Source organism: Carassius auratus, chromosome 19 (assembly GCF_003368295.1).
Source record: "Carassius auratus strain Wakin chromosome 19, ASM336829v1, whole genome shotgun sequence".
Classification (NCBI taxonomy): Eukaryota; Metazoa; Chordata; class Actinopteri; order Cypriniformes; family Cyprinidae; genus Carassius; species Carassius auratus.
This window is the reverse complement of record NC_039261.1, coordinates 2,202,340-2,228,052: the sequence shown is the minus strand read 5'-3', so window position 1 is coordinate 2,228,052 and position 25,713 is coordinate 2,202,340. Positions and strand designations below refer to the sequence as shown.

The 25,713-nt window shown below is 36.3% G+C and overlaps 1 protein-coding gene across 1 annotated transcript in view; it reads left to right on the top strand.

The window, feature by feature from the left end:
• LOC113119130 (uncharacterized) overlaps positions 1 to 16,255 on the top strand; it is a 28,454-nt gene extending 12,199 nt beyond the window's left edge. The window contains exons 8-9 of the mRNA XM_026288355.1: positions 15,786 to 15,918; positions 16,005 to 16,255. Coding sequence (XP_026144140.1) covers positions 15,786 to 15,918; positions 16,005 to 16,168 — 297 coding nt within the window. The 3' untranslated portion in view covers positions 16,169 to 16,255. The remainder of the gene's footprint in view (positions 1 to 15,785; positions 15,919 to 16,004) is intronic.
• Positions 16,256 to 25,713: the final 9,458 nt, after the last annotated feature.

The window sequence follows — 25,713 nt, the reverse complement described above, 5'->3', positions numbered from 1 at the left end:
GTGTTTGCATTATGATGTGGTGGGCTGCTGTAGGCTAGAAAGTCCAGGGCAACTTTTTGGTCCCAGTCCACCCCTGAATGGCACACCCCTATCCAAAAAGCACAACGAGTTGTATTAAAAATGTAATCCTGAGTGTGAAGTGTTTCCAGAATTTGTTTTAATTAAGGTGAAAATGTAAAGTTTTGTGTTTAATGTATTTGTTTTGATGTTGAAATGGATTTTTAACCGGTATCGAAATTGGCACTGGATCGAAAGATTTTGAACAATACCCAGCCCTAATGGGATTTCAAAGTGCTTTACATAAGTAAAATAATCTTTAAAAAAAAATTACAACAATAAAACAAGGAATTTAAAAACTTTTCATTTAAAATTAATTTGTATTCCATTTGTCACTGGGACAACAAGGTCCAGATAGAGTTGTCATTCAGAATCAGAATCAAAAGAGCTTTATTACCAAGTATGTTTACACACACAAGGACTTTGAATTGTTGACAGGAGCTTCTAGTGTAGAAGAAAGTACAAACATAGGAGGAACACAATAGGGATGTAACACTAATATTATAAAAGAAGATTAAATAATGTAGTATATATATACAGAAATAGAAGTATAGGAAGAAAATTTACATGTATGTTATAAGTGTGCAGATATGTTATTTACAAAGTGTGCAGTTTATAGATATGTCAAATAACTATGTTAGTTGTGCTGGATGATGTATAATTATTAAGATTAATTGTTCAGGTTGAATAAAGCCTGCAGGAAAAAAACTGTTCTTGTGTCTGGCTGTTCTGGTGGTCAGTTCTCTGTAGCGCTGACCAGAAGGCAATAGTTGGAAGAGAGAGTGGGTTCGGTGTGAGGAGTCCCTTTTCCTCACTCTGGAGATGTAAAGATCTTGGAGGCTGGGCAGAGGGGTATCAGTGATCCTTTCAGCAGGCCTGACTGTTCGCTTTAGTCTCTTGATGTCTGATTTGGTATCTGAACCAAACCAGACAGTTATTGAAGTACACAGTACAGACTCAATGACGGCTGAGTAGAACTGTTTCAGCAGCTCCTGTGGCAGGTTAAACTTCCTCAGCTGGCGAAGGAAATACAACCTTTGTTGGGCCTTTTTCACAATGGAGTCAATGTGATTGTCCCACTTCTGGTCCTGAGAGATAGTGGTTCCCAGGAACCTGAATGACTCCACTGCAGTCACAGTGCTGTTCATGATGGTGAGTGGGGGGAGTGCAGGGGGGTCTCTCCTAAAGTCCACGATCATCTCCACTGTTTTGAGCGTGTTAAGCTCCAGGTTGTTAAGACTGCACCAGACAGCCAGCTCTTTTACCTCCTGTCTGTAAGCAGACTCGTCACCGTCCTGAATGAGGCCGATGACTGTAGTGTCATCTGCAAACTTCAGGAGCTTGACAGAGGGGTCCTTAGATGTGCAATCATTAGTGTACAGGGAGAAGAGCAGTGGGGAGAGAACACATCCCTGAGGGGCACCGGTGCTGATTGTGATAGTCCTGGATGTGGGTTTGCCCAGCCTCACTAGCTGCTGTCTATCTGTCTGTCAGGAAGCTGTCGATCCACTGACAGATGGAGGTTGGGCATGGAGAGCTGTGTGAGTTTGTCAGAGAGAAAGTCAGACATGATGGTATTAAAGGCCGAACTGAAGTCCTCAAATAGGATCCTTATGTTATTCCCAGGTCTGTCGAGGTGTTGCAGGAAGTAATGCCAATCAGAGTCAGAGGAGGGCAGGTCTCTCGGCAGAGAGTCGATATGAAAGAATGGCAGAGGCTGCTCAGCGGAAATGAGTATCAAGCACAATTTATTCGGCGAGTGTTGCGCACGGTGGCTTGTCAGATGTGTGACAGCATGCCTCGGGAGAACAACATTCATACACTTCATAATAAGGTTCATTTATTAAACATTTGTGTATTAACTAACATGAACTTACAATGAGTAAGAAATACATTTGTTACAGTATTTATTAATCTTTGTTAATGTTAGTTAACCCTTTGAAGTCGATTAACGCATATGCGTTTTGAGTAATTTTCTCCTGATAACCCCGAAAAGAACTTAAATTTACACTGTTTTAATCGTACAGATAAGAGCAATACATCAATCGAATCTGTAAAGGGTCTACTTTTTTTGGATACAGACATAATAACAAAACACCTTTGTGCACTTATAAAATAAAGATAACAAACAAGGTGCGCTGTCTACAGTCTTTGTCTCCGCTGATCGTCATTTACAAACACGTCATTAAAATGAACTGTAACTCCGTGAATACTCAACGAAGAGACATGAGAGAGATATCTATAGAAAGTTTGACATGTCTTCTTTAAAACTAAACAAGTGCTGCTAACAGATATTCTGTGATAAAGTAATCCATATGAAAACAACGCGATGTCTGTTTTTCACGTCTCCCTTCATTATATCTAATGTGACCACGCCCCCACGCTGAACGCGCTATTCAGATTCAAACTGAAGCGCGGCTTGAATACGCCCACACAGAAGAAAAAGCAGCGAGACTGTTCAAGTTTTTATTTTATTTTACTGTTCGCTTCATGATGAGAGGAATAAGACATAATTCACCCCAAAAAGATGTGATGTGGTTGAGGATTTGAGAAATGGATTTCCTCAGAAAAAAGAATGAAGCACTTTATTCAGCAGAGATCATAAACATGAGTAAAAATATTTACAAATATTATATTATACAAATATTTTATCCAAAATCTGTGTTCATGCCACCTTATACAATTACTAAAGATCATTAGCAATTAATATTTTTATGAAAACATGTTTTAAGTTGTGATTTACCACCACTGGCACGTCACCGGACCTGTGGCCCCGAGGGGTGTCCCCCCCCACCCTCACGCGTCCCTTATTTTTCTGTATTGAAGGTGGCAACCCTAGCTGTTACCGTTATATTCTACCAAACACTTCACCAGCTGACAGAGAATGAATGAGCATAAAATAAAACTGTTGTTTTGTTCAGAGTTCAGAACAATGTGAAAATCGACCTTTGTTTTTACCCTGCAAACACACAGAGCTGTAAATGTAAACTGGTGAATCAAGAAGACAATCCATTATACAAATCTAAACTGTAGAGGTGTGCAATGTGTATGGTCTGCGATAATATCGTAATTGTTGTTTTAACATTATTTACTCAACTATTAATGAGTATATTGCAAAAAGCAAACAAAACAGACCTACAGAGTGTGCGCATACATTACGTGATGAAGTCTAGCAGGTTCGACTAGTGCGCGTGCACATTTAGAGTATGTTCTTTCACTGCATGAATCAGTCTATTAAAATACATTTAGAAATGTCGCAATTTAAGATGAGGCAGAAAATGCGTATATTTACATCTGTTTAAATTTTTTGGTTCAGTTGCAATGACTCTCTTATTAACAGTGGCTACGTTTACATGCACCCAAATAATCCATTTGTAATCAGATTGATGGCTCAATCGAATTGAAATCGTTCATTTAAACACCTTAACCAATCCGATTGTGCTTGATTCGAATTAAATATCAATCCGATTGAAGGTGGTGGTATATTACTCCTCTAATACGATTGAAGATGCCTGTAAACACTTGATCGGATTGAGCCACAAAACTGAAAGGACAGCACATGTGCAAGGACGCAGAAATAACGTAATGATGTAAGAGCACAGAAGGAGCTCATAGGAGCTTTCCTTTTTTTAATAAAGTGCTGTATAAATGCATGTCCTGTAATTATAAAACTCTACTTTTACTCAGCAACTGTGAAGTGGAGCAGGACAATCTTGTCTTGGATACTCATCCACAGGAGATTTTTTTTTTTTTTACATGATAAATTTCAGCAGCACAGCAGTTTGTATATGACAAATATGTATATTTATCAATAAACAGGTAAATATTAATTCTGCTGTTAAAAACAAATAAAAAAAACATGTAGGAGAGTGGTTATTATTATTATTATGTGCAAACAGTGAGAAATAGCTTTTCACTTTCACTATTTGAGCAGTGTGCGCATGTAAAAAAACATCTATTCCGATTTGTAGTTTGTGACATAAACACGGACATCAACCTGATCACTTTATTTAACATTCAAGTGAACACTACAATCAGATTCATCAATCGTAATGAATTCAGTCCAGTCAAACCAAAAAGTGTGCATGTAAACGTAGACAGTGACGTAAATTTCACTTTTGAGGTACCTTTTCATTTTTTTTTTATTATTTCGAATGATCTCAAAATGTTTAAGCAGCAAACTAGATGCTGTATACGCGAATTTGACGCTCTATCGCGCCAGACGCTCAATTCGTGTCATTCGCGCGAACGAGGTGAATTCGCGTCTTCTGTATGGCAAGCCAAAAGGGTCAGAATTACGCCTAGATTAAACGCGTTTGCATACAAAACGCCGTTTTTTACGGCGTTTAAAACGGTATTAGCGCCGTCAAATACGCCGTCCTTATAGCAGACGCCGTAAAAAACGCGCGTAAACCGTAAAAAACGCCGCAAAAAACGGCGTTTTAGTGTTTGTAAAAAGCGCCGCTTTTAACGCCGTCGGCTTGCCACAGGACGCCGTAAAAAACGCCGTTCTGAATGCACAAAAGCGCGCGTTATTTACGGCGTTTTCCTTGTAGTATAATGAGCCACGCCCGCTGATTTCCACAGCCAGTAATAATGAACTGTTCTCACCCAATCAAAGACGAACAGAACCAGACCAGACTAATTTACCACAGATCGTTTAAGCGGAAGAAGTGCCTGTGAACTGATAGGAATATTAAGTAACTTTTTATATATTTTAATCGCTACAAACATTGAACATAGGCCGATTACACATCTTTATCCTACTTGAATGTAACTGTTAATTATTTAACAATTACAAACCCTAGTTTATATATCATTTACTACCCAAATACCTTTTATGTATATACATAAAGTGCTGGTTCGAAATATTCAATTAGCTTTGAGTCATTTAATTTCCAATACAAGAAATCATACATGATAACGGAAGTCGACCAGAGAGTGTGTAAAAGCTGTGCAGCTACAGAAGTTGGAGGCAATGGTCCTAGTCTTGTTGACCACTATACACCGCTACAACCGCTGGTTCGAGCCCCGCTCCAAACTGATTCTGGTATACAGGGGAGTTTATTTGCTGTTTAACAAACAAATATACGTTGAGGCATTGCTTCCACACATATCATTTTTTTCCGCTCTCATGATAATAATGAGTTGTTTAGTTAAAACGGCATATTTTCTCGTAATAACGAGATGTTACGTCCTTAAAACGACACATTTCTTTCTCAACAACATTTCATAAAAAACAGTATGATTTTCCTGTTATAGATTACATAATGTGAGCAAGCGAAGCGATTGTCCGAGCTGCTGTCGCCGTGGTCCTGACATGAAAGAGCATCTGCACGCTACTGAAATTCGAAGAATACACTGTTTTAAATGTATAGTAATATTTTTACTGTAACGTCATGCTTATTTGGATTAATCTCCAATCTTACTACAATATTCTATCCAATAACTGCATTCAGACCAAGAGGATATGACATGATCAAATCAAACCAGTTACAAAAAGAAAAAAAGAGGAGTGACAGTTTGATTCTATTATTATTACATCACTATTATTAATATTTCGTTCTGTCTGAAAAACGGAAAAAACGAAAATGAAGCTATATTTTTCGTATTTTTTTGTTTGTGGATAAAAATGATCTTATGCATTTGTGCGTGAGCGGCCCTGAAACGCCACTTTTCAACTCAGCCTGTCTTCACTGTCTGTCCTAAAGCAGAATAAGAGTTCATCTGATACAGCTCTGCAATTTAGTCACATCGTTTCTTCATATTGTTTGGCTGTTGCGACTATATTTCTTGCAAATATAGATCTCATATAAAGAGCAACACTGCACTTCTAGGGTCGGTGGCGTCTGGGCTTCTTATCTGCATTGTCCTCGCCTCACACCCACGCTCAGCGCAGCCTATTCCTTAAAGCCTGGAATATACCCCATGCCCAAAGATTCGATGCGACGCACGGCTCGATTCAGGTAAAGATAGCAATGTATAGTCAATAATATATAATAATCGGACTAAAAATGGGCCTAACGCCGCCCACGCATGTGAAAGAAATATTAAAGAATAGTTTATTTGCTTATTTGTTTTTACCCACGAAAAAAACATCTAGCTTAATTTAATTTTTCCGTTTCTCAAACAAAACAAAATAACAACAACAATAATAATAGTCTAATAATTATAAAATCAAACCGTTTGTCACTCAAATAAATAAAATATAAAAAAAAAAAAACATTTTTTTTAACAGCAGAGAGAAGTGCATGTGGGTGACATAAAACAATTGCATGTGCATGTCAGTGCTGCTATATTGTTAGCTAAAACTTTTTAAAGGCTCAAATGAAATAAAATAAAAATTTAAATAAAAATAAAATAAATCTATTAGATTAAAAACTTAAACTGAAAATAAAGATGCTGCCTCCACAACAAAATAAATTAAATAACTAAATTAAGTAAGTTCTAAAGAACAACAAAAAATAAATAAATATTCTGTCAAATACAGAGTTTTAAACAGTATCTGCGCCGCAAAATACGTCGTTGTGATAACAAACGCCGTAAAAAACGTGCGAAAATACGCCAGTGACGCCGTATTTGACGGCGTTTTAGTGTGTATGAAAACGCCGTTTTTTACGCCGTTCATGTTGCCATATGACGGCGTAAAAAACGTCGTTTTGGTTGCACAGAGAACGCGTTACGGCGTTTTGCTAATAGTATAATGAGCCACGCCCACTGATTCCTACAGCCAGTACGTATGAACGGTTTTCCAATCGGCCAATTGTAATGCTGCTCATTAAAACTGCTCAGTCGGTGCCACATTATTTTATATTTGCCCGTTACATTTTTATTTTGAGCAAATCTGAGTCGTGATACTCTGTTCGTGTTTTCTGGATAATCGCAAATGTCAGTACAATTTAAATGAATTAAAGATTGTTTAAAGCAGTGGGTCTCAAAGTGTGGTGCGAGTAGCACTAGTGGTACTCAGGCTCCCTCTAGTGCTACGAAGAGGAATCACTAAATGAAACATTAATGAACGTTAATAAATTTTAATTTGATCTTTATTTGAGTAAAGTTGTTTTTTTTGGTTGTGTTGTTGTTGTTTTACATCTAAGTACAGTACAGTTTTTATTTCACTTTTGGTACAACAGATTTTAATTCAATCATTTTTTTTCATTTACCGGTATGTAAGCACAGTACAGTGTTAATGCTCAAACTGTGTATTTACAATGTTGAAGTGGCTGACAACAATAAATAAAACTGCCTCGTGTAAAACTGTGCAGAGCTGTAGCTGAATAGTTAGGCCTACGCTGCTGAAATGTAATGTTGCTCATTATGGTGCTGCTTGGAGAGCCAAATATTTTCTGAAGTGGTTGGTATAAAAAGTTTGAGAACCACTGGTTTAAAGAAATGGTATAAAATGAATTCATGCTTTTTAAGAACTTCTCAGTAAAACATTTATTCTTTCCCCTTGTAGAGTCATCAAGGATCCAACTTATTATGCAATAAATTATGCAAAAAATATTTGGCAGAAGAGCTGGGCCAACAGATGAAACTGGTTCACTTTCATTAAATGGACAAAACATAGACCTAACCTTTTCAAGTTTGTTTAGAGTATGTCCCGTTATACATTATTACTTTCATGTTTTTATTTCTTGACTCCAAAAAAAAAAAAAAAAAAAAACTGTCCCCAAAACATACAAATTTTTTTTTGGGAAAGTTGGTCATGTTTTTACATTTTTATAGACCCAAATAAGTGCTGCTTGTGGCAATGACTTTAATAGTCATTATTTTAATATGTAAATATGTTAAGATGTTGTAGTAGTCATTTTAATTTTAGGTCATGTGAATCAATGTCTGTGTTTAGGTCTTCTGGAATGTTGGTGAAATAAAAGTGCCAAGTTTCCACACCAAATTTGTTTTCTAATTTATTATTTAACAGTCAAATACATTCAGATCTTGCCCCACAATTTTTAACAGAGCTGAAAGGAAACAAAAAAAAAGAAAAAAAAAAGGTGACGCTTATACCTTCCCAAATCCGAGAGATCCTTTTATTGCAAGGAGCATTAATTCCCTGAATTCCTCTTCTTCTGACACACCTCTTGGCAGGTAGAGAGTCAGGGCACAGGTTGAAGCATATGGAATCCTTCAGGTAGGCTCCTCTTGGTCATAACATTCCACTTGGCACTTTTGCTAAAAAGCAAATTATTAACCACCACCTCCCACAACTGGCCACAGGAGTTCAGCCCAGAAGTGAACTGCTGGATCTTACTAGCCAGATTCAGATTTTAGTTTTGCTTTAAATAAGTTATAGGCTTAGCATTTAAAATAAATGTTGTTCGTAAATAATTGCAATATAATTTATTTTATGACATACAGTTAATTAAAACACGAGGAAGAGGGTTTTTCCTAATAGCAGGACCTTTGCAAATGTTTATTGAACTGAATCAATATAACAAGTACGGTATTTTGAGTGAGTTTACTATTAATAGTAACTAAAATTGTAACTATTTTCTCATTTTGCTCTATTTTGACAAAAAGAGTCCAAACAAAGCCACAGCAGAACAATGTCCTCTTCAAGCAACAGCAGCCTTTGGTATTAAATGATTCACTTTATTCCTCATTGAATGAATCAGCCATTTGAATTAATTATTTAATGTCTTACTCTAACCTCTCTTCTTTGAAAATTTACATTTCAGGATGCAAAATGTTCAGCAATATAATAAAAGAGATAATTAAGAATAGAATAAGAACATTCAACTTAGTGCTAAAGACAGCACACAAATCCAAGGTTCAGAAACAGGGGTGTCTTAACTCAGTCCTAGAAGATCACTGTCCTGCAGAGTTTAGCTCAACTTGCAATACACCGGACTAGAAGTTTCCAGTATGCTGTTGAGGGCTTGATTAGCTGAATCAGGTGTGTTTAATTGCGGTTGGAGAAAAATGGTTGCAGGACAGCGCCCATGTTTTATATAATCTGAAACAAAGCAATCCTTACCTCACTAAAGTTGATTGTAGTACACCAGAATCTTCTGTCAGCTGTCAGATTTCCACAGCCAGTAATAATGAACTGTTCTCACCCAATCAATGATGACCTGACTCAGACCAGACTAGTTTACATCCGAGTTCGATTGTTATTTTAATCACTCGATTGGTTGGTTGGTTGATAATGATATGAAGATGGCCAGGAGAATCTTTATTTTGCGTTGTCAGCAGAAGCTGAACAATTGCACTCGACAGCTGACAGAAGATTCTGGTGTACTACAATTTATACAGGTCTATAAAAACCTGTATATAAGGGTTTAGAATAAATGATGTGAGAATTTTTCATTTTTGGGTGAACCATCCCTTTAATCATTCAGGATTATTGAATATGACAAAATTAGTGCAGGGGTGTCTAAACTCTGTCCTGGATAGCCACTGTTCTGCAGAGTTTACCTCCAACTTACCACAACACAACTGCCTGGAAATTTCCTGTAGGTCTAAAAACCTTGATTAGTTGGATCAGGTGTGTTTAATTGGGGTTGGAGCTAAACTCTCAGGACAGTGTCCCTCCAGGAGCAGGATTGGACAGCCCTGGCTTAGTGACTTTAAAATGTTAATTAAGTTTTAGAACACTTAGCCTACACCTTCCCAAAGCCAAGAGATCCTTTTAGGGCAAGGATTTTAATTTAGTTAGGCAGTTTAAATTAGTTTAAATTTGTGTATATTACATAGCTACTATTCTGGATTGACTTCAGTCTTTGTTAAAATGTATCTATCCTTAAAGTTCTGTGTAAGTCAAAAAATGTTCTTTAGCGACTATTTGAAGTTAGACTCTTCTCATTTTAAATTTCTTCTTAATTAAGGCTACTACTACCTTGAAAAATTTTATAATCACAAATGTAAATTTTCAAAGAAGAGAGGTTAGAGTAAGACATTAAATAATTAATTCAAATGGCTGATTCATTCAATGAGGAATAAAGTGAATCATTTAATACCAAAGGCTGCTGTTGCTTGAAGAGGACATTGTTCTGCTGTGGCTTTGTTTGGACTCTTTTTGTCAAAATAGAGCAAAATGAGAAAATAGTTACAATTTTAGTTACTATTAATAGTAAACTCACTCAAAATACCGTACTTGTTATATTGATTCAGTTCAATAAACATTTGCAAAGGTCCTGCTATTAGGAAAAACCCTCTTCCTCGTGTTTTAATTAACTGTATGTCATAAAATAAATTATATTGCAATTATTTACGAACAACATTTATTTTAAATGCTAAGCCTATAACTTATTTAAAGCAAAACTAAAATCTGAATCTGGCTAGTAAGATCCAGCAGTTCACTTCTGGGCTGAACTCCTGTGGCCAGTTGTGGGAGGTGGTGGTTAATAATTTGCTTTTTAGCAAAAGTGCCAAGTGGAATGTTATGACCAAGAGGAGCCTACCTGAAGGATTCCATATGCTTCAACCTGTGCCCTGACTCTCTACCTGCCAAGAGGTGTGTCAGAAGAAGAGGAATTCAGGGAATTAATGCTCCTTGCAATAAAAGGATCTCTCGGATTTGGGAAGGTATAAGCGTCACCTTTTTTTTTTCTTTTTTTTTTGTTTCCTTTCAGCTCTGTTAAAAATTGTGGGGCAAGATCTGAATGTATTTGACTGTTAAATAATAAATTAGAAAACAAATTTGGTGTGGAAACTTGGCACTTTTATTTCACCAACATTCCAGAAGACCTAAACACAGACATTGATTCACATGACCTAAAATTAAAATGACTACTACAACATCTTAACATATTTACATATTAAAATAATGACTATTAAAGTCATTGCCACAAGCAGCACTTATTTGGGTCTATAAAAATGTAAAAACATGACCAACTTTCCCAAAAAAAAATTTGTATGTTTTGGGGACAGTTTTTTTTTTTTTTTTTTTTTGGAGTCAAGAAATAAAAACATGAAAGTAATAATGTATAACGGGACATACTCTAAACAAACTTGAAAAGGTTAGGTCTATGTTTTGTCCATTTAATGAAAGTGAACCAGTTTCATCTGTTGGCCCAGCTCTTCTGCCAAATATTTTTTGCATAATTTATTGCATAATAAGTTGGATCCTTGATGACTCTACAAGGGGAAAGAATAAATGTTTTACTGAGAAGTTCTTAAAAAGCATGAATTCATTTTATACCATTTCTTTAAACCAGTGGTTCTCAAACTTTTTATACCAACCACTTCAGAAAATATTTGGCTCTCCAAGCAGCACCATAATGAGCAACATTACATTTCAGCAGCGTAGGCCTAACTATTCAGCTACAGCTCTGCACAGTTTTACACGAGGCAGTTTTATTTATTGTTGTCAGCCACTTCAACATTGTAAATACACAGTTTGAGCATTAACACTGTACTGTGCTTACATACCGGTAAATGAAAAAAAATGATTGAATTAAAATCTGTTGTACCAAAAGTGAAATAAAAACTGTACTGTACTTAGATGTAAAACAACAACAACACAACCAAAAAAAACAACTTTACTCAAATAAAGATCAAATTAAAATTTATTAACGTTCATTAATGTTTCATTTAGTGATTCCTCTTCGTAGCACTAGAGGGAGCCTGAGTACCACTAGTGCTACTCGCACCACACTTTGAGACCCACTGCTTTAAACAATCTTTAATTCATTTAAATTGTACTGACATTTGCGATTATCCAGAAAACACGAACAGAGTATCACGACTCAGATTTGCTCAAAATAAAAATGTAACGGGCAAATATAAAATAATGTGGCACCGACTGAGCAGTTTTAATGAGCAGCATTACAATTGGCCGATTGGAAAACCGTTCATACGTACTGGCTGTAGGAATCAGTGGGCGTGGCTCATTATACTATTAGCAAAACGCCGTAACGCGTTCTCTGTGCAACCAAAACGACGTTTTTTACGCCGTCATATGGCAACATGAACGGCGTAAAAAACGGCGTTTTCATACACACTAAAACGCCGTCAAATACGGCGTCACTGGCGTATTTTCGCACGTTTTTTACGGCGTTTGTTATCACAACGACGTATTTTGCGGCGCAGATACTGTTTAAAACTCTGTATTTGACAGAATATTTATTTATTTTTTGTTGTTCTTTAGAACTTACTTAATTTAGTTATTTAATTTATTTTGTTGTGGAGGCAGCATCTTTATTTTCAGTTTAAGTTTTTAATCTAATAGATTTGTTTTATTTTTATTTAAATTTTTATTTTATTTCATTTGAGCCTTTAAAAAGTTTTAGCTAACAATATAGCAGCACTGACATGCACATGCAATTGTTTTATGTCACCCACATGCACTTCTCTCTGCTGTTAAAAAAAATGTTTTTTTTTTTTATATTTTATTTATTTGAGTGACAAACGGTTTGATTTTATAATTATTAGACTATTATTATTGTTGTTGTTATTTTGTTTTGTTTGAGAAACGGAAAAATTAAATTAAGCTAGATGTTTTTTTCGTGGGTAAAAACAAATAAGCAAATAAACTATTCTTTAATATTTCTTTCACATGCGTGGGCGGCGTTAGGCCCATTTTTAGTCCGATTATTATATATTATTGACTATACATTGCTATCTTTACCTGAATCGAGCCGTGCGTCGCATCGAATCTTTGGGCATGGGGTATATTCCAGGCTTTAAGGAATAGGCTGCGCTGAGCGTGGGTGTGAGGCGAGGACAATGCAGATAAGAAGCCCAGACGCCACCGACCCTAGAAGTGCAGTGTTGCTCTTTATATGAGATCTATATTTGCAAGAAATATAGTCGCAACAGCCAAACAATATGAAGAAACGATGTGACTAAATTGCAGAGCTGTATCAGATGAACTCTTATTCTGCTTTAGGACAGACAGTGAAGACAGGCTGAGTTGAAAAGTGGCGTTTCAGGGCCGCTCACGCACAAATGCATAAGATCATTTTTATCCACAAACAAAAAAATACGAAAAATATAGCTTCATTTTCGTTTTTTCCGTTTTTCAGACAGAACGAAATATTAATAATAGTGATGTAATAATAATAGAATCAAACTGTCACTCCTCTTTTTTTCTTTTTGTAACTGGTTTGATTTGATCATGTCATATCCTCTTGGTCTGAATGCAGTTATTGGATAGAATATTGTAGTAAGATTGGAGATTAATCCAAATAAGCATGACGTTACAGTAAAAATATTACTATACATTTAAAACAGTGTATTCTTCGAATTTCAGTAGCGTGCAGATGCTCTTTCATGTCAGGACCACGGCGACAGCAGCTCGGACAATCGCTTCGCTTGCTCACATTATGTAATCTATAACAGGAAAATCATACTGTTTTTTATGAAATGTTGTTGAGAAAGAAATGTGTCGTTTTAAGGACGTAACATCTCGTTATTACGAGAAAATATGCCGTTTTAACTAAACAACTCATTATTATCATGAGAGCGGAAAAAAATGATATGTGTGGAAGCAATGCCTCAACGTATATTTGTTTGTTAAACAGCAAATAAACTCCCCTGTATACCAGAATCAGTTTGGAGCGGGGCTCGAACCAGCGGTTGTAGCGGTGTATAGTGGTCAACAAGACTAGGACCATTGCCTCCAACTTCTGTAGCTGCACAGCTTTTACACACTCTCTGGTCGACTTCCGTTATCATGTATGATTTCTTGTATTGGAAATTAAATGACTCAAAGCTAATTGAATATTTCGAACCAGCACTTTATGTATATACATAAAAGGTATTTGGGTAGTAAATGATATATAAACTAGGGTTTGTAATTGTTAAATAATTAACAGTTACATTCAAGTAGGATAAAGATGTGTAATCGGCCTATGTTCAATGTTTGTAGCGATTAAAATATATAAAAAGTTACTTAATATTCCTATCAGTTCACAGGCACTTCTTCCGCTTAAACGATCTGTGGTAAATTAGTCTGGTCTGGTTCTGTTCGTCTTTGATTGGGTGAGAACAGTTCATTATTACTGGCTGTGGAAATCAGCGGGCGTGGCTCATTATACTACAAGGAAAACGCCGTAAATAACGCGCGCTTTTGTGCATTCAGAACGGCGTTTTTTACGGCGTCCTGTGGCAAGCCGACGGCGTTAAAAGCGGCGCTTTTTACAAACACTAAAACGCCGTTTTTTGCGGCGTTTTTTACGGTTTACGCGCGTTTTTTACGGCGTCTGCTATAAGGACGGCGTATTTGACGGCGCTAATACCGTTTTAAACGCCGTAAAAAACGGCGTTTTGTATGCAAACGCGTTTAATCTAGGCGTAATTCTGACCCTTTTGGCTTGCCATACTTCTGCGCCGTGCTAAACGCATCATTCGCGCTTTGAGACCTCCAGACGCGCGTAAACGTGCCTTTGCATTGACTTAAAATTGAAATGTCTATTCGCGTTTGGTGTTAACACAGCATAACAGCATAACACTCCAAAGAGAAAGGAAAATTTAAATTTGCATCATATGAGCCCTTTAAGGGACAGAAGTTTACATGTCTAATAGGTTTGGATCGTTGGACTTAATTAGTGCTGCAACGACTTCAAAAATACGTCGACGTGCGTGAAATGCGTCGACGCGTCACACTGTTTGCATTTCGCGTAATGGCATACTGGGAATGGAGAAAGTTGCATTCTATCACAAAAACAGAGACCACTGTTATCAAAAGTATGGGAATACTTTAAACAGAGGCCAAATAAAATGGCCCTTTGTTCCCTTTGCAAAACCGATATGGTGTACCACGGCAGCACAACTGCGATGCGCGAGCACCTCAGAGGAAAACATCCTGGCGCTCTCCGGTGTTACGGTTTAACTGGTTACCGTGTGATCTAGTGACCAACTTCCTGCTTCAGGTCTGATATTCTTGCGCTTGCGCCATTCTGAAAAGTTGAGATGTTTTTAACTCGATGAGGTGCGCACGGGCCTGAAAAAAAACGAGCGCGTCGCACCGTGACCGCGTCGCTTCCATTATGAGCGCACTTATCGCGCGCCTACATTGGAAATAATGAACTTGAGTGCCCAAAAGAAGTGATATGTGAACAGCCCCTTAAAAGACAGCGCGCCGCGAGACAACAGTCACAAACCACCGAGCTACCCAGAATCAGCTCCAGATCTCTGGAAACCATGCTAAACCATAGCAGAACCCTGACTACATTTTATGGTTTGTGATGCTAAAGAACATTTCATGACGTCTCAGACAACTGTAAATTTATGGCTACTGTGGTTTAATTATAAACGCTATCGTAAGCTCATATTTACCATAGTAAAATCATTTTCTTTGCCTCTTATTTATTTTATACTGTAAAAACTTCAACCACATTGGTTGAAAATGAATAAAGGTTGAAATATTATATTTATTATATAGCTTATTAAAAAAAAAAGAATATTAGATTATTTATTGTAATAAAAATAATCGTTAGATTAGTCAACTAATCGAAAAATAATCGTTAGATTAGTCAACTAATCGAAAAAATAATCGTTAGATTAGTCGACAGAAAAAATTATCGTTAGTTGCAGCTCTAGACTTAATCATCCAGTTTTTGAACTGGTGCTTTGAAAACAATCTACTCAAAAGGTTAATTTAAATTGTTATTGCGAGTGGGTCTTTCTTCACTTCTAAATAACAATGAATTGTATATTGTCCTGCAACGTAGTAGAGTAAAGAATGACATCCTTGCATCTCACTGTCATTTTAGTACCACTCTCGCTCATGTTTTTAATATGATGATGCAATCACAGTATTTTTCTCTTCGTGTCTCCAGAAACTCTGCTCAAAAGTGCAGCACATCCTGCAGGTCTGGAATGCTGGGCACGGAGTGATATCCCTGCACTGTTTCCAGAATGTCATTGCTGTGGAAGCCTACACACGTGAGGCCTGTATGGTGGATGCTATCGGTAAAGAGACGCTCCGCTAGTTATACACATTCTTTACAGCACAAATTTACATCTTAATGTCTGTTTACCTGTTGATCTTTTAAAAGGGCTGAAGATGCTCACAAACCAGAAAAGAGGAGACTACTATGGTGTGGTGTCAACTTGGCTTGTACGAAGGAAACGGGAGTTAGGGGTTCACCTGTTGTACAGGGCAATGCAGATCTTTTTGGCTGAAGGAGAGCGACAGCTCCGACCTGCCGACATAAGATGATCCATAGACGCTGTGGCATTAAAGAAACCATTCATAAATTACTCTTGTTCACTATTCCAAAAACATAAGCATGTTGTTATAGTGATATATAAAAAAAAAAACAATCTACATTGTAATCTGGTACTGCGCAACAGCAGTGAATAAAATGCATTACTGTAATAGTTTTAAAAACAAATAACAAAACAGAACACCAGCTTTTCAGATTCCAAATTTGATGTACCTTTTTAATCCTTGTTGCTTATTGTTTTGTTCCTGTTTTATGCAAATAATGAACTACATGAAGTGTACATATCTTAGTTGTAGTGGTAGATTTTTGTTTTTAATGCATGTGTAGTTACATTACATAAATCATTTTACCAGTTTATATTTTATTTTTTGTTTCTTTTATGAAATTACGTAGATCTAAAGTGACAATTACAATAAGTTTGCAGTCTTTTTGGTTAAAATAGTTATACAATCGAGCTGGATAAAAGCTATGCTGATTAGGCTAGTTGCAATCATTTGCATAAATAAAAAGTTAGAGAAATCTTTAAGTTTGATTATTTTAATGGAAGACCGAATAAAAGCTAAAAGTAAAAACACAAAATGAGGTCTGTTATGTCTTGCTTATGTATGTTTTTCAAATGAGTTTTCTTCCCTTCTGTGGTTTTCTGTATTCGGTCTCTTTCTTCTCCTCTCTCGCTGCATCTACCTGTAAAGCGTGGGATTGGTGGATGATCTGGCATGCAGCTTTAAACCCGATCAGTCGTTGGCAAGCGTCAGCTGAACGTCCAGTGACAGTCAGGCTTGTTTGTATGGTGTGTTCCTCTCGTCAGGCTCAACATGTTTGTATCTGCGTCGGGGCTGTCGGCCAGACTGAGAGATCTCATTGGATGTTCAGTTTAGCCAGGGTTGCAACCTTCAATACAGAAAAATAAGGGACTCCTAACTTAAAACATGTTTTCATAAAAATATTAATTGCTAATGATCTTAAGTAATTGTATAAGGTGGCATGAACACAGATTTTTGATAAAATATTTGTCATTGTTTGCAGACAGTAACACCATCCAAACAGTGAAACCAAATAATAAATAACAGATCTATAAACATTTCTAAATTCATGTAAAACACACACTTTTTTTATTTGGGTCATATTTATTTGGTGCCTTTTGGTGTCCTGAACATAAATAACTCATTTGCCATGATGACTCATCATACAAATGACTATGAAATGTGTGTTATACTAGGCTATGTTTTTTTTTTTTATAACAAAAGCATTATTTGGCTCTTTAGATACAATTTCTATATTTTATTTAGTTTTGTATGAGAGGATGTATGTTGTTTTGCTATGTCCCAGACACTGCTCATTAAATTTGAATGAGAGTAAAATAGTCAAATCCAAAAAATATATATATATATTTCCTATTAATATTTTGTAATATAAGATATTACTCAGATTGAGTGTATTGATCATTTTGTAATAAAAACAATATTTTTATTTAATAAAAAAGAAGAGTTTGTCCATGTCCCTTGAATGGTCGTCCACCCTGTCGTATTGCGGAATCTGTCCCTTTAAGAAGAGGCCATCACCACTAGTGACATCATCACAACAGATTTCTTTTATATCTTCAGTGGTGGGAATTTCAACTGCTGAGGTGAGTAGCAGCTGACTTTTCAACTGACAAATTGTCTTCATATAAGTTTGCTTACTTGTTTTGCCAAAGCTTAACATGTCCACACTGTCGCCATAAAATATACAGGAAGTGATTAAAATACAATATTTTCAAAATATGTAAGTTTAAATATACCAAATTCTTTTCAACAACCAGACTAACTATTTAGCTAGTCACAGTTTGTTGTTAGCTAATATGCTAATTGATATTCAAAATGTCCACCCTGTCGTTACACAATATCCACCCTGTCGGCCCCATAGACTCGATGGGGTGGACATACACATGACAGGGTGGACATAGCATTCATTTTTAGTTAATATTGCAATTTATAGAAATGTTATATTACATTTTATAGAAACATCTGCTGTAGATAATAGTTGTAATAAAAAAAATATCAATGTGATTGAGAATGTAATTATATATTTGTTTGTTATGTTGAATAAATGTTTCATTGTTATATTTTGTCATGCTTTTTGTTCTGCTTTATGTGTCCACTCCGTCGTGGGCTCGTCCACCCCGTCATCTTGGTATTTTTAAATAATATTTAAAATAATAATGTAATCATACCTATATAATCCATTGTGCTAGGTGTGGGGGCAATAACATGCAAACAAAAAACTGCGTCCAAATATTCAAATATTTCTCCAAATAAGAAAAAATACATGTGCGAATTGTAGGAGTTTCTTTAAAAAAACATTGTTTACATAAAATCTTTTATGTGTTTATAATTTCAAAGCAAACAAATAACCCTGTTTAGGAAAGAGACATCATACCTTTCAGAAAGTATAATCTGTATATGTATATTTGTTTATATGTCCACGACAGGGTGGACATATCTACGCTTTATGCTCTAAAAAATGGCCCATAATAAAAAAAAAAAAAAAAAAAAAAAAAAAAACATTGTGGGAGCTCAGATAATATATTTATTATAGTATAGTCTACTATTATGACATGAAATAAAGTGAATGGTAAATTAAAATAGAAATGTGTGAGTATTGGGGTTGAAAGGCACTCTATGGTGATATTGACCCATTTATTTATTATTATTGGTAAGTTAATCTATTTAATATAGTCTATTGTTAATTCTACAGTAGCCTGTTGAATAATGTAATCATTTAAATTAGTTAAGTTGTGTATTTGCTTCACTTAGGCACTATATTTTTATTATTAAATATATTTATCTTATATCTTATTAAAATAATGCTTTTGTCTGAATGTACACCTTAACTGGAACACTTTAAAATAAGGCTCATTAGTTAACTACATTAATTAACAATAACTAATAATGATCTGCACTTATACAGCAATTGTTCATCTTTTCATGTTAATTTCCACATTTAATAATACTTGACAATCTTGTTAATATTAGTTAATGCACTGAACTAATATGAACAAACAATGAACAGCTTTATTTCTATTAACTAACATTAACAAAGATTAATAAATAATGTTAGAAATGTGTTAGTCATTGTTAGTTCATGTTACACTAATTACACTAATTAATACACTAATGTTTAATAAATTAACCTTATTATAAAGTGCCATTCTTTCAAATGGACTCTCTGCCAAGAGACCCGCCCTCCTCTGACTCTGATTGGCCGTGAACCTGAAACAAACCAATCAATCCACCGATGTCAGCGAGTATTACCCAATCAGGGGCAGAATAGGACTAGTCTTCACAGAATGATCTGCATGAGATGCTGCATTGAAGACAACTCCGAAAATACGGGACAAACCCCATCCCGTATTGATTCAAAATGGGACCCGCTATTTTATTCTCAAATACGGGACGATTACGTATTCTAAGGGACGGGTGGCAACCCTAAGTTTAGCGAATGAATCGATGCCTAAGAATTAAAGCAAAGTGATGAAAACAAGTAGGCCTATGTGAATGAAGGTGGTACAGATGGAAGGCTGCTTAAATAGTATGTGATATCCCAATCAGTGCAATACAATGTTTTCATGAGTCGCTTAAAATGATCAAAGTTATCAACGTTACTGATATTCAAAATGGTAACCAAGCGCTGCTTTGTTTACATTTAGTGTATCTGAATTTATATTGTATGTTTCAGTTTCACCTTTTGAATGACATATATATACTATAAATTGCTTCTGATATGAAGCGCTCATTACTCATTAATCTGTGCGGTTTGTTCCAGTGGAACTTTTTGGTCTGATGCTGCCGAGCGAGGCAGCAACCACCTTTTGTCGCTGCTAGTTCTTTGTAGTCAGCTTGGTGTCCGGGCCTTAAAGTAGGGTGACCACCCATCCCGCGTAGCACGTGCGCGCACAGCGTATGAGTCCCACTAATTGAGACTGTGTCACGCATAATCAATGCTTGCTCCAAAAAAAGTGGTTCGCTCATCTATATCTGGAGTCGTCAACCCGTCGATCGCGGTCGACAAGTCGATCTTGGAAACATTTTAAGTCGATCGCGAAGATTTTGCAAAATCTGAGAAAAAAAGGTGCGAGCCTCTGGTGCGAGTTGGGAGGTGCGAGCCTCTGCTGACAGCACGCGCACCTCCCGAAACAGCCGAGACATTTATTCTTGACGCAACTGTTTTAGACTGAAAAGCAGACCATACAACTGATTAAGACACGGGTGCCGGTGTGACGAGATGTACTAATATCCGTCTGTTCGGGCATGATTGTTTTAGGCCTGTAATTGATTGATTATTGACGTAATAGGGATGGCACGGTTCGCTGAAAAAAAACAAACCATTGCGCTCATCCGAAGCGTGCAAACCCGCACCTCGGCACGTGCACAAATATAAGCTCTCTCTGAAGTATTGTGTTTAAATGGACAAATTCACACAAAAATCATGTCAAAATGCCTGTTTTGGTAAGTATCCTACAGCAGACATAGCCGGCTGAACGTAGGCCACTGTATCAGTGCATTCTCTTAAAGTGACAATCTTTGTATGTCATAGCTTTCATAGACAATTGGACGAGTTTTTGGGGCAGACTTGACCTGTTGAAAAGAGATGGTCTTCATCCCTCCTGGGGTGGCGCCGCTCTTCTGTCTAGAAATATGGCAAATAGTCTTAGTGTTTATACTTGACTAACTGGGGCCCAGGTCAGGAAGCAGACAGACTGGCTAAACCGACCGTCTGCTAGCTGCCTCCCGTCACAGAGGTCAGTTAATTCTCAGCACATAGAGACTCTTTCACCTAGATATCACACTATAGAGACTGTGTCTGTTCCCCGAACTAGAAAATACAAAAAACGTCCAAACCAAGTTAAGGTTAACAATTTAATTGAGGTTCAACAAATAAAAAACAAATGCAATATGGATAAACAAATGATAAAGATTGGCTTATTGAATATCAGATCCATTTCTACGAAAACACTTTTTGTAAATAATATGATAACTGATCATAATATAGATGTGCTCTGTTTGACAGAAACCTGGCTAAAACCTGATGATTACATTATTTTAAATGAGTCCACCCCCCAAGATTATTGTTATAAACACGAGCCGCATCTAAAAGGCAAAGGGGGAGGAGTTGCTTCAATTTATAACCACGTTTTCAGGATTTCTCAGAGGGCAGGCTTCAAGTATAACTCGTTTGAAGTAATGGTGCTTCATATAACATTATCCAGAGAAACCAATGTTAATGATAAATCCCCTGTTATGTTTGTACTGGCTACTGTATACAGGCCACCAGGGCACCATACAGACTTTATTAAAGAGTTTGGTGATTTTACACCCGAGTTAGTTCTGGCTGCAGATAAAGTTTTAATAGTTGGTGATTTTAATATCCATGTTGATAATGAAAAAGATTCATTGGGATCAGCATTTATAGACATTCTGAACTCTATTGGTGTTAGACAACATGTTTCAGGACCTACTCATTGTCAAAATCATACTCTAGATTTAATACTGTCTCATGGAATTGATGTTGATAGTGTTGAAATTATTCAGCCAAGTGATGATATCTCAGATCATTATTTAGTTCTGTGTAAACTTCATATAGCCAAAATTGTAAATTGTACTTCTTGTTACAAGTATCGAAGAACCATCACTTCTACCACAAAAGACTGCTTTTTAAGTTATCTTCCTGATGTATCCGAATTCCTTAGCATATCCAAAACCTCAGAACAACTTGATGATGCAACAGATTACGGCCTATGCTCTCAATGTCAAATACAGAAATGTTAATCCATGCATTTATGACTTCAAGGTTAGACTATTGTAATGCTTTATTGGGTGGTTGTTCTGCACGCTTGGTAAACAAACTACAGCTAGTCCAAAATGCAGCAGCAAGAGTTCTTACTAGAACCAGGAAGTATGACCATATTAGCCCGGTCCTGTCCACACTGCACTGGCTCCCTATCAAACATTGTATAGATTTTAAAATATTGCTCATTACTTATAAAGCCCTGAATGGTTTAGCACCTCAGTATTTGAATGAGCTCCTTTTACATTATACTCCTCTACGTCTGCTACGTTCTCTAAACTCAGACAATTTGATAATACCTAGAATATCAAAATCATCTGCGGGCGGCAGATCCTTTTCCTATTTGGCGCCTAAACTCTGGAATAACCTACCTAACATTGTTCGGGAGGCAGACACACTCTTGCAGTTTAAATCTAGATTAAAGACCCATCTCTTTAACCTGGCATACACATAACATACTAATATGCTTTTAATATCCAAATCTGTTAAAGGATTTTTAGGCTGCATTAATTAGGTAAACTGGAACCGGAAACACTTCACATAACACCGTACTTTCTACATCATTAGAAGAATGGCATCTACGCTAATATTAGTCTGTTTCTCTCTTATTCCGAGGTCACCGTAGCCACCAGATCCAGTCTGTGTCCAGATCAGAGGGTCACTGCAGTCGCCCGGATCCAGTACGTATCCAGACCAGATGGTGGATCAGCACCTAGAAAGGACCTCTACTACCCTGAAAGACAGTGGAGACCAGGACAACTAGAGCCCCAGATACAGATCCCCTGTAAAGACCTTGTCTCAGAGGAGCACCAGGACAAGACCACAGGAAACAGATGATTCTTCTGCACAATCTGACTTTGCTGCAGTCTGGAATTGAACTGCTGGTTTCGTCTGGTCAGAGGAGAACTGACCCCAACTGAGCCTGGTTTCTCCCAAGGTTTTTTTCTCCATTCTGTCACCGATGGAGTTTCGGTTCCTTGCCGCTGTCGCCTCTGGCTTGCTTAGTTGGGTCACTTCATCTACAGCGATATCATTGACTTGATTGCAAATAAATGCACAGACACTATTTAAACTGAACAGAGATGACATCAATGAATTCAATGATGAACTGCCTTTAACTATCATTTTGCATTATTGACACACTGTGTTCCAAATGAATGTTGTTCAGTGCTTTGGCGCAATGTATTTTGTTTAGTATTTTGTTTAAAGCGCTATATAAATAAAGGTGATTTGACTTGACTTTATATTAATCGAACAGCAACAACAAAGAAATCACTCACTGCTCCTGATTAAAAAGCTTTTGTAACTAATAAAGAACAATCTTTAATTTATACAGTCAAATATGTGATGCTGTTTTACATTTGATTACATTATTCAATTTATGTAGCTAAAAATTAATGTAGGTCTGTAATTTGTGTGAAAATATTTTTAAAGAATTGAAGGATGACTGTTGTCATAATATTTTGTATGCTAGTTGCAATAACCTTGAAGTGTTTGAAATATGTTTTAAAAGGGAAAGTGAAACGGTACAATATTGGCTTAGGCCTGTAATTGACTGATTATTGCATTTATATACAAGTAATAAGCCTGTGGAAATACTTAATGTTATATTATTTTTGAAAATGTTGAATTATCGTTGATAGTTTGTATAGTTATACACTATTTGTATAGTTAAATAATTTGCTAGTGACTAACAGGCAACAAGAATGTCAGAGTAGAACTTACATTGAGGCTTTTAAAATAAATTTTTGCAAGTGGTAGATCTGGTTTAAATTTGGACTTTGGATGTGATCTTAGGCTCGAAAAGGTTGGTGACCACTGCTCTATATCCTCGAGCCCCAGGCAGCCAAACGAACATTACTTGAGAGTTCAGCCCGCTACTGTTGCCACACACACCCCTCAGTTGAACTGCTGACTAGGCTGTTGCAACTTTTTCGTTGTTGTCATGACAGTGCACGCACGTGCATACCAGACACACTGGGAAGGAACTTTAGATGCACGCTTTACGATTCGAAAAAATTGAGAAAGAGACTCTGAGGCACCGCCATCATCAATTAAAAAAGAGAAGGTCCTGTTTCAAACTTTTTATTTCATGCGCCTGCATTTACTAACATGTAAGTTCACCATCCTTCCTCCTCATGAACCTCTTGAGTTGTGAGTTTAAACTTTTGACCCACATGCTTTTAATATTAGTAGAATATCCACCAACATGATATTTTTTTACAAAACCCTTTATCCATGAACCTTGTTTTATTAGGTTGTGCTTGGTTTCAAAAGTGTGGATTTCAGGAACAAAATGTACTAAAACTTTAAAACTATATATTATTTATTATTATTTTGCATATGATTTGTTTAATTATTACACTAAAATACACACTCTGTTGCTCATCATCCACCATCCCCTGCATCAGATAGAAAACCAAAAGTTAATTCTGATGACGTTTACCCATATCTTCATGTATGTGTGCAATAGTGGCCTAATATATAGCTTGAGAAAACGTAAGTCTTCTTCCATTAGAAGAGCTTCTGCAAACTAGGAAAAAATAAAAAAAAATAACAGGCAGAAGTGCAAGTATCAAATTGTGCTGATTTGTAACTCGATATATCAATTACAAACAAACAGCTTCTTCACATGAACTGTAGACACATTTTTTAAGAAGAAAAAAAAAAGTTTGTGCCACCATATGATACACAACTTCAAACGACATACTTATCAAATGACATGCTTTTAATAGCAAAACAGAGGAATATGATTAAATATGTAACAGCTGCTGGCCCAACGATGGGCTGCCTCTGGCAAATAAGTGGCTGTAATCGTTGAGAAAACATTTAAAACCGCAAACAATTAATAACATTTTGTGCACAAACGAACAAATATATTCTACATTTGCTTATCTTCATTCGAAGCTGAAACGTAATTAACCTACCTTGTTGAACAGTTTTTGTGATCCGGTGACTGACACCGTACTGACTGTCATAAATGCGCATATCCAGGTACATTCACTTCAGGATGTTCGTAAGGTATGGTGGATATGAGATATTACTTTTGTTTTCTTAAAAATTTGCATTTAAATTGCTTTTAATTGTAAGAATGCTTTGGTCATAGTCATAGAGAGTGTCATTGCAAATGTGTGCGATTTCAAACATTTATGACACGTTTTATGATATAGTATTCAAATGCTGGTCTTTCAAAGTCTTATTTTGCCTTAAATGAACCATTAAAGAAGTCTTAAAATAGAGCAGAAAGACTTTATTAATGTAAGTAATGCCATTGATGGTTGCATGCATTGCAAAAAAAAAAAATCATATTTGTAATCTTTTCATTAACATTATCAAAGATTAATAGATACTGTAACAAGTATTGTTCATTGTTAGCTCATGTTAATTAATACATTAACTAGTGTTTACCAATGACACCTTATTGTAAAGTGTTACCTCTTAAATTGGCCTTCATATGTCTTAATATGACTTTTTGGGGACATTGTCAGTGAGAAGAAATTCAGAGAAGAGACTCACTTCATGTGGCTAGAGTACTGTAATAATCCGTTTTTCTTTCTCTGACAGACTGTATAGCCCTCAGCTGTAAAATTTTCAAATTGAAAAAAAATCTTCAAACTTTCAGGCCATGCTTTCTCAAGCCAAGCCAACCTAAATTTTAACTTGACAAAATTTATTAATTTAGTTGATGTTAATGCTGGTTATAAATTAAATC